At 41.9% G+C, this 9,964-nt stretch overlaps 1 protein-coding gene across 1 annotated transcript; it reads left to right on the plus strand.

The window, feature by feature from the left end:
• Positions 1 to 160: 160 nt before the first annotated feature.
• Positions 161 to 9,607, plus strand: NDUFA8 (NADH:ubiquinone oxidoreductase subunit A8; the record flags this gene model as incomplete). Its single annotated transcript, XM_083423211.1, has 4 exons — positions 161 to 367; positions 6,023 to 6,186; positions 7,447 to 7,612; positions 9,339 to 9,607. The coding sequence occupies 4 exons, from the start codon at positions 161 to 163 to the stop codon at positions 9,474 to 9,476; spliced, it is 675 nt and encodes a 224-aa protein (XP_083279337.1). The 3' UTR covers positions 9,477 to 9,607.
• Positions 9,608 to 9,964: the final 357 nt, after the last annotated feature.

Below are 9,964 nucleotides of genomic sequence, written 5' to 3' on the forward strand. Positions count from 1 at the left end.
TGAGGAGCGAGAAGAGCGGCAAGCGGATCAAACCTCCGCGAGAAGGAGCTCTTTTAGCCACGCCCTCTGGGTCCCTCCTTCTGAGGCGGGAAGGCTAAATGCGCATGCCCAAATCCTCCTCCTATTCGCATACATATACAGACTGAGAAGAGTGACGGTTATGGGAAGCAGGTGGCGGTTGTTAGGCGCATGCGCGAATCTCAGATATAACGTGCCCTCGGCCGGCGAGGGAGCGCATGCGCAGTTTCTGCCTTGGCGTCTGGCCTGGTTCGTGAGGCGAAGGAGAGTCCAAGGGGAGAAGACCTGGTCGGGATACGCTATGCCTACGCTGGAGGTGCCCGCGCTGGAGGAGCTAGCAGTGGATGAGGTGAGCGTGAGAAATGGCGCGGGGGGGGGAGGGGAAGAGGTGGTATTGATCCCGCCCCTCACAAATGTATGAGGGGGACCCCCACCTCAGTTTCCCCTCTCCCCCCTCGGTCCCCTGTTCGTTACGTTTCTGTCTCGCCCTTTGAGCTCCATGAGGAGTCATACGCGGTTTTCTCCATACACCCCCCCCCAATTATTAAATTACGCTGCTGGTGTGACATGTCAAATTCAAGGTAGACTTGGCAATTGGCTGGCAGATTTGGGCTTTGGCCTTAGACACCCGGTAGCCAGCTGCTGCCAGGTGATTCAGGTGGTCTTTGGTCTCTTGCAGACACGTGTCTTCATCTTTACCTGCAATTACAAGGTCATCTACATACCGAAGAAGAACGCGGTCGGGGGAGGTGGGGAAGCTAGCTAGGTCTGTGGCTAAAGCCAGCCCGAAAAGTGCGGGCGAATTTTTAAACCCTTGTGGGAGTCGTGTCCACGTGTACTGTGTTTTAGTCCCGGTCTCTGGGTCCATCCACTGAAAGGCGAATGAATTTTGGCTTTCCTCAGCTAGCCGGCAGCAAAAGAAGGCGTCTTTCAAGCCCAATACAGTGAATTGCGTTGCATTGCAATAAGGCTACACCACAACAGCAACCCTGTGAGGTAGCCCCCTCCCCCCAGTTTGCAGGCGGGGTCGACTCTCCCCTCTTTCCCCTCCCCTCGCTGTTAAAGGGCTTCCTCCCCCTCCCCCCCCCTATTTAAGAACCAAAATGTAAGAGGAAATTCATTTCACGAACGTACACATACACCAACCCCAAAGTGACTCGTGCCCCCCCCCTTTGGGCTAGTTTTTGGCCATTCCACCCATTCTAAATAAAATAGATGAAAGCTAAGTAAATATCTCTTCTAAATAAAAGCCCTCAAGGAGGACGGGAATTCAAACCCTTTGCAGCAGGTGTTGCCATTTATTTATTTATTTATTTATGGCATTTGTACCCCGCTTTTCCCCCTGAAGGTTGGTGTACGTGGTTCTCACCTCCTCCTTTGATCCCCACAGGTAACGTAAACAGTAAAGGATCCCCTGGGCGGTTAAGTCCAGCCAAAGGCGACTGTGGGGCGCAGCGCTCATCTCACTTTCCAGGCCGAGGGAGCCGGCGTTTGTCCGCAGACAGCTTTCTGGCCACAGCAACCACCCTGTGGGGTAGGCCAGGTTGAGTGGCAGCCTCTGACCCTCAAGGTCACCCAGTGAGCGTCATGGCAGAGCAGGGATTCGAACCCTGGTCCTCTCCCAGGTCCTACTCCGACACGAACCGCTGTCCCATGCTGGCTCTCCCAAGGACTAGCCCCAAGCCTCATGGCTGAGTGTGTGTGGTTCAAATCCGCACTGAGCCGTGAAGTTCACTGGGTGACCTTTGGGGCCAGCAGCCATCTCCCAACCCGACCTATCTTACAGGGTTGTTGTGAGGATATAATTGGGGGCGGGGGGGACCACCTTGAGCTCCTCAGAGGAAAAGGTACAGCGAGCCCACAATTTACATTTAACTTGAGCACATTCAGCTTTATGTGCTTCATTGAATCATAGAATCTTACGAGTTGGAAGGAACCCAAAGGCCATCTAGTTCAACCCCTGCAATGATTGTCAAAAAAGTGATAAAAACAAAATAAAAGGGGGACGGAAAAGGGGTGGGAATCCAGGAAAAAAGACTTTGGCAACCCCACCCACCATTCAACCTAGTGTGCTTTGACTATACACAATTTTGGCTTTAGGCGCAAAAATCCCTGGATTCAACTCCTGTGTCAACTGCAAGTTTACTGTATAAAAATGCAATAATAATTTTCAGAGGGACAACAAAGGGTCTCGTAGATTTCTATGGCAGAATATGGATTCTTATCTGTGAAGGGTTCTATTGTATGAAAACTCCTACCTTGCTGTCAACTGGCTTTTGTTTTTTAATTCAAATTACATATTCTTGATTGACAATCTTCTCTCCTCCCGCTACTTTGGCCGCTGATGTCATTGTTAATCAATAAGATGTACAATCTTGTGCAAAACATTTGTGTAGAGAGGGGTATGATTTATTAAGAGTATTGTATTGCTTATCATAAGCCCCTGGGGGGATTATATACTCCACTCGTTAAATACCTTGATATTACACATATATGTGTATCTTTTCCCTCCTACCACATTCATACTAACCCTTATTCTCACAAAATGTTTAAAAGTGAACGTTCAGATTCTCTTTTTTATTTTTTTTGTTTTAATAAAGTTTTTTATTGATACAACAAGAAAAAAGAAAAAAAACACAAATACCAAATTTCACACAAGAATAACCATAGACACATAATTTTCTTAGCAAACATTAAAACATCTATTGGTCTTAACACTAAAGACCCAACCTCCCATCTATTCCATATTTCAAATTCATATTACTCATTGCCAATACACACTTTTATCATAATTAAACTTATTCTTAATAAAACTAATTTCATATGTCTACCTTGCAACTATTACTGAAGTTGCTCAAATGCTGCAACAGAATTTAAACTACTATATTTATTTTTCAGATATTCTTTAAAAACCTCCCATTTTGAAACAAATTCCTTTTTTGATTTATTATTTATTTTTTCTGATAAACCATCTAATTTGGCATATTCTGTCAGCTTTTGGATCCAATCTTGTATAGAGGGGATTTCATTACTCTTCCATTTTGCTGCGATCAAAACTCTTGCTGCCGCCATCGCATATCAAAAGATACCCTTCCTCTTTTGTGGAACATCCAAATCTGTTATTCCCAGGAGGTAGGCCTCTGGTTTTTTATTGAAAGACATCTTTAGCATTTTCTGCATTTCTGCATGGATACTCTCCCAGAATACCTGTGTTTTCCTACATATCCACCACATATGGTAGAATGCTCCTGAGTCTCCGCATCTCCAACAATTACTTGACACATTTTTATACATTTTTGAAAGTTTCCATGGTGTTAGATACCATCGATGTTGCATTTTTTGAAAGTTCTCTTTAATCGTGTAACAGTTTGTGAATTTCCAATTGATCTTCCATAAATTTTCCCATTGGGCCATGGTTATTGAATAACTGATGGTATTGGAACCAGTCTGAGATGTGTTCTCTTATTTCCTCAAAGTTTTTTTTAATTTTAATTGTCAGGAAAGCACTGTTTAATGTGTGGACTAGGTATAAAGATTTACTCGAAAACAAAACCCCGAGGTGGCTGTCACCAATGGAAGCAAAAGCTCTAAAAAGACTCAATATGGAGGCCAATTGGCCAAAATATTGGGAGATTTTAGAGCAAGAGGGGGATAAATTAAAACTGCAGAGTTTTGACAAACTAAAAGGCAAAGTCCGTGATTGGCTTCATTATCATCAGATAATGGAGGCTTATAAATTGGGCAGGAAAATTGGCTTCCAGGTGGAAAAATCAAAATTGGAAACAGAACTGCTAGAACCCAAAACTAAGATATTGTCAAGAATGTATAACTTGCTGCTGAAATGGAATACACAGGATGAAGAAGTGAAATCAGCAATGATTAAGTGGGCACAAGATGTTGGTCACAATATAATGCTAGCTGACTGGGAACAGTTATGGACCACTGGTATGAAATTTACGGCATGTAATGCCTTAAGAGAGAATATTATGAAAATGATATACAGATGGTACATGACACCAGTCAAGCTAGCAAAAATTTATCATTTGCCCGATAATAAATGCTGGAAATGTAAAGAAACTGAAGGTACATTTTTCCACCTTTGGTGGACGTGCCCAAGGATTAAGACATTCTGGGAGATGATTTATAATGAACTGAAAAAAGTGTTTAAATACACATTTCCGAAGAAACCAGAGGCCTTTCTCCTGGGCATGGTCAACCAACAGGTTCACGTGAAGGACAGGACATTTTTTATGTACGCTACAACAGCAGCAAGAACACTCATCACACAGTATTGGAAGGCACAAGAATTACCCACGCTGGAAGAATGGCAGATGAAAGTTATCGACTATATGGAATTGGCAGAAATGACTGGCAGAATCAGAGACCAGGGAGAAGAGATGGTGAAAGAAGATTGGAGGAAGTTTAAAGACTATTTACAGAAATACTACAAGATTAATGAATGTTAGAACGACATCAGATTGAATGTAAAAGGTTATTGGTTAAAAATCTTAAAAATTAAAAGATTCAATATTTTAAGCTATAAGTATTGAATAAGTTAAATTAGAATATTTAAATTAAGACAAGAATTTCGACAAGACAGAGGGAAGGGATTTGTTGTTTAATTGTATGATTTGGAATACAGGGAAGGGAGGTTTGGGGAAGTCGGAGAAATAAGTTAACGCAAGGCTACTATGAAGATAAAATTGTTTTTATTTTTGTTTTGGTGTTTTATGTTTGTGTAACTGTGTACTTTTTTCTGTTTTGTTTGTTGTTTATTGTATGTTGTTTTTACTTTTCATGTAAAACTTAATAAAATATTTATTAAAAAAACCACAAAGTTTTTAAATTTTATTTGGTTATCTTCATTTTTTAGAAGTGTTTTATATGTTGGCCAGCTTTCCTGAGTATTTTTCCGTTTTACTGCTATGGCTTCTATTGGAGAAGTCCACCACAGGACTTTAGGCTCCATCAGGTCTTTATATTTTTCCCATACAGCAAAGAGTAACCTTGTTATTATATGGTTGGTAAATTTTTTATGAATTTTTGCTTTTCCATATATCAGGTAGGCGTGCCATCCCCAACGGTTGTCAAAACCTTCCAGGTCCAGGAGGTCCGGATCCTGCAACGTGCACCAATCTTTTAGCCAGGTGAAACAGGCTGCCTCGCAGTAAAGTTTTAGGTCGGGTAGAGAAAAGCCTCCTCTCTCTTTTATGTCTATTAAGATCAGGTGTTTAATCCTAGGTTTCTTCCCTTCCCACAGGAACTTGGAAATTTCTGTTTGCCATATCTTGAGACAACCTGCTTCGCCCAGTATTGGAATCATTTGAAGTAAAAAGATTAAAAGATTCTCATTGTCTTAATAATTAGTATCATCCTACATAAAAAATTTCCTGTTATTACTTCTATATATCATTTAAAAAATCTGTTTTTTAATTAATTATCTTGTGGTAGCTCCTACACTCTGGAACTCCCTGTGCCTTGACTAAGCTAGAACTTTCACTGTGCTCTCTTCTACACCTGCTGAAATTTCTTTGTTTAGGCAAGCGTACCCAGAGATGTAAAGCTGATACGTAATTTAATATCTAATCTTAGTTTGCAACATACATATTTAATATATTCAACTGGTTGTTTTTATTGATGTCTTGCTTTTAAAAAACCTGTTTTGCGTTCAACTTTTATGGACAACTTCAATCCATATTTCATATTCTTTGCAAACCATGTTGAGGTTTTATTTACAGTTAAGTGGTATACAAATTCTGTTAAATAAATGAAATATATTGTGTTGTAATGTTTGTGTATAGTACACAAATTTCATTGTGTGCTGCCCCTTGGCATTCTTGTGAGTGCAGGACCTTACTCCCATTTTACGTATATGAGAAGGAGAATGCATGCCTGCAGTTTGGCTATTCTTCATTCAATTGCCTCTCGTGGAGCTTGTAAGAGTCCTATGCATTCCCAGACACACACCCTCAGCCTGTTGCTAACTCCCTGGCTTGCTCCTCAGGTAAATGTAACCTCAGCCGTACTGAAAGCAGCAGCTCATCATTATGGCTCGCAGTGTGACAAGCCCAACAAGGAGTTCATGCTTTGCCGCTGGGAAGAGAAGGACCCACGGAAATGTTTAAAGGAAGGCAAGGAAGTGAACAAGTGCGCAATGGACTTCTTCAGGTATGCCATTTGTAGAGTCTTGGTGAATCGGACCAAAGGCCCATCTATTATTACTGATCTTTGGGGGCTTATTTTTGCCTGAAGGGCAGGGCTAAAGAAAATCCTTCAAATAAATAAAACTACTCCCATGCCCTTCTAGTAATTTTGCCTTCTTCCTTTGGCCAGAAATACATTTTTAGTATTTGAGATCCCGCCTCCCAAAGGCTTTGCAGGTTCATATTGCAAAAGAAAACTGAATCTCTTCCCCTACAGCAAATTTTGCTCATGTCTTATTAGACATTGGTTAAATTATCTTGTGAATGTTGTTGCTGTTAGGTACCTACAGATTTTTTTAAGGGAAAGGCAGGGTATAAATGTAACCGGTAAATGAGTAAGTAATTTTGCTTATGTCAAAATAAGCAAATGACATGATGCTGTTTTAACTATTCTTTTTTCATAACCTACTTGCTTCTCCAGCTCCAAGATTAACTCTGTAGGAAAATCATATCTCTGAAGTGACCCTGAAAGACACACAGGTTCATCCAAGGCAAGGGATCTGAATCCAGATTTCTTTTACAATCTGCTAGGGCAATTATCGTGCCTGTGACAACTGCTGTGTTCTTTAAAACATGCACACACACACACGTTTCTTCTCAGATATCTTCTGTTTTAACTTCCCTCTAATTCTATAGTGAGTTCAAATGGTTACCCAATTTTGTCTTTAATTGATGACTCATTCGTGCCCTGTAGCTCCTTTCCCCTCCATGATGGGAACAACTTCCTAATTTTGAAAAGTTCCTGTCAGTGATAGGTCACATCTGACTTGGATTTTAAATTGCCAAAATGTCATGTATCAGATGCTGTAAGAACTTGAAATACAGTTTTATGAATCCACTATTCTTCCTTCAGTTTTGTAGAAAAACTGAAAGGCAGTAACACTAACACTGTTTACTTTTTTTGATTGGATGCTACCCTGTTGTTGTTCTCAGTTTTGGATTGACAAACATATTTGTTTTATTTGCCAAAGGGATTTTGCATGGTATGGGGATGGTAGCACGAATGTAGAAAATATTTGCAGTCTGAGTTGGCATTACAGGCCAGAGTTCTTCTGTTTTCACTATGACTTAGTTTTGTGGTACTCCAGCTGTAACCAGAGAGAACACATAGCTTGCTGTGGTCTTCAAACCCATGTGTGAGTAAAATAAAAAGGTGCCTTTTGAGAATCACTCTGCCTACATTTTCACTTCAGGAAACATTAATGCAGCATCTTTGTGTTTCTAGGCAGCTTAAGCTGCATTGTGCAGAGCCATTTACCCAATACTGGACTTGCATTGACTATAATAACCTGCTAGAACTTCGCAAATGCCGCAAGCAGCAGCAGGTCTTTGATGATTGTGTCCTGGATAAGTTGGGCTGGGTGAGACCTGATCTGGGACAGCTGTCAAAGGTAACTGAATGTGTTTGCTGGCTCTTTCTTACGTGTACTGGGTGTTAACCTAATCACTCCTTGCAAGGGGTTTTTCATTTTGCCTCTCATCTGAATGGTAGTGTTGTCACCTGATCCTGCACTTCGGCCCAGGAGGAATTTGCAAACTTGGCCAGTCTTTCCTCAGGGCTAGCTCCCCAAGCATTGAGGCCGGTATCTAGAAATTCCAGCCTGTTCAGCAGTTTTGCCTTGTAGAGAATTGTGATGAGCATCCACACAGGGGGGCTCTCTTTAGTCATCTTCGGATTGTTTTTGGCTCAGCCAAGATGGAAAATTTGGCTCTCAAGGTAGCTGGTTTCTGGGTTTCAAATTGTGTCTCTGACCCCAGTTCACAAGCAGTGTTCAATGCCATTGTTTAAAATAAGCTGTGGTTTAATGCAGAGAAGTGCTTTTCTTATCTCCTCTTTCTGACTGTGCCATACAGGGATGAAGGAAACTGGAGTCTAGCTTGCCCTGATGTGCAAACCCAGGTTCATACAGGCTCATAGTTTGTCTCCAAACCAAAAGCAGAAACCAAAGTCTGTTTTTGGCTTCCCGCTTGTAGCTTGTTTACCTCCACACTGCAAGTCTGCAGGAACCTGAATTTGCACATAACAACAAACCAGACTCTCTTGTTTAGGGCTGGTTTGCTGTCCTGTGTAGCACAGTCAGGAGAGGGGAAGGAGCTTGCCCACATTAAACCATGGTTTATTTTAAACCATAATCTGATGTGTTGGAGCACCCATGTGTGTTCCCTGCAGGTCAGAGTGAGCCTTAGAATAACCACTTTCTAATTCCTGTTGGGGGAAATCACTGAAGGACATGGGGGGGGGTGCCATGGAGTGCCAAGGACTCCACCTTAGCAGTAGGATATATGCTTTGCATACAAAAGGCTCTCAGCTTCAATCCTGGCCCATAGTTCAGGCTTCTTCCTTTATCTACTGCTGTTACTTGGGGCACAGGTGGCCTCAGTGGTGCACAGTGCCTTCCACCAGCTTAGGTTGGTGGCCTAACCATGACGCTGTCTGGGCTGCATTAATCTGGCTGAAGTAGTCTACTTTGGTAAACTCAAGATTGGGTCATTGTGGTGCTATTTCTGTGAAGCTGCCTTTGAAAGATGTTCAGAAACTGCAGTAGAGTGCAGCTGCCAGGCTCAAGATGAGCTGATTTTGGAACACCAATTCTGACACAGCTGCACAGGCAGCCTAGGCCCAAATCAAAGTGTTGGTTTTAACCTCACACACGGCTCGGGACCCCAATATTTTTCAGGTCACCTCTCTCCCAGACCTTTTGGTTTTTATTTGAGGCCCTGCTTTGGGTGCCCCTTCAGAGAAACTTTGGAGGATGACAGCATGGCAGAGGGTCTTTTCTGTTTTGGCTCCCATCTGTGCCAGGGTAAGACTTACCTCTTCTCCCAGACATTTGACAACAAGGCTTGTTTTTCTAGTTTGTTGACTTTTTTTCTGCTGGGTTACTGCAGTGATTTTACTGAAACATTACTTATTGGGGGCGTTATAGGCTCTTAAGCTTTTAAAAGTCACTTAGAGACTTTTGTACTAAGTGACTATAGAGTTAAATAAATAACAGTCCAGCATCTGGGCACCAGCTTTGCCATTTCTGGTACATAATAAGGCACCTCTCTATACTCGGATTCCTTGATATAGGTTTGTTTGCCGAGTACATTTCAATGTGATTCTTTTTCTTCCAGGTCACCAAAGTGAAGACTGACCGGCCACTGCCTGAGAATCCCTATCATTCTAGGCAAAGACCACAACCAAACCCACCAACTGAAGGCGAGTTGCAGACGTCCAAATATGGAAGCAAGTTGTCCTTCTTTGATTTTTAAACTGGCTATCTTGCCTCCTTCAAAACAACACCTGAATTCTTAATGGCTGTAAATAGCTCTTTCCTGGTGTATTTTGAACACCCTCTGTATTTGGTAGTCATTAAGGATAATAAACTTCAAATGGTGTGGTTGCCTAATGCATTTTCTTGTCTGTGTAGGTTTTGTTTCTGAAAAGTAAAAGTGCAAGAAAGTTCTAAGTATGGAATAACATCCCTTAAACAATTCCGAGAAAATCCCCCATTGGCTCAGGATGCAATTGGTTATACTTAAGGAAGATGTTTTGAGCAGCCAGCCAGCTCCAGCCTCCACATCTGGAGGGCACCCAGTTGGGGAAGGCTGGTTTCCAGTGTTTGACATAGCATCACTTCTTTATGTGAGGCATATCAATTACAGAAATATTGTTAGAGTATATTTAATTGCCTTGATCATAGGTCAACAAAGTATACACAGATCAGCGCCACATCAAGAAAACATAAATAAAAAACAGG

This window comes from Podarcis tiliguerta, assembly GCF_965153285.1.
Source record: "Podarcis tiliguerta genome assembly, chromosome: Z".
Taxonomy (NCBI): domain Eukaryota; kingdom Metazoa; phylum Chordata; class Lepidosauria; order Squamata; family Lacertidae; genus Podarcis; species Podarcis tiliguerta.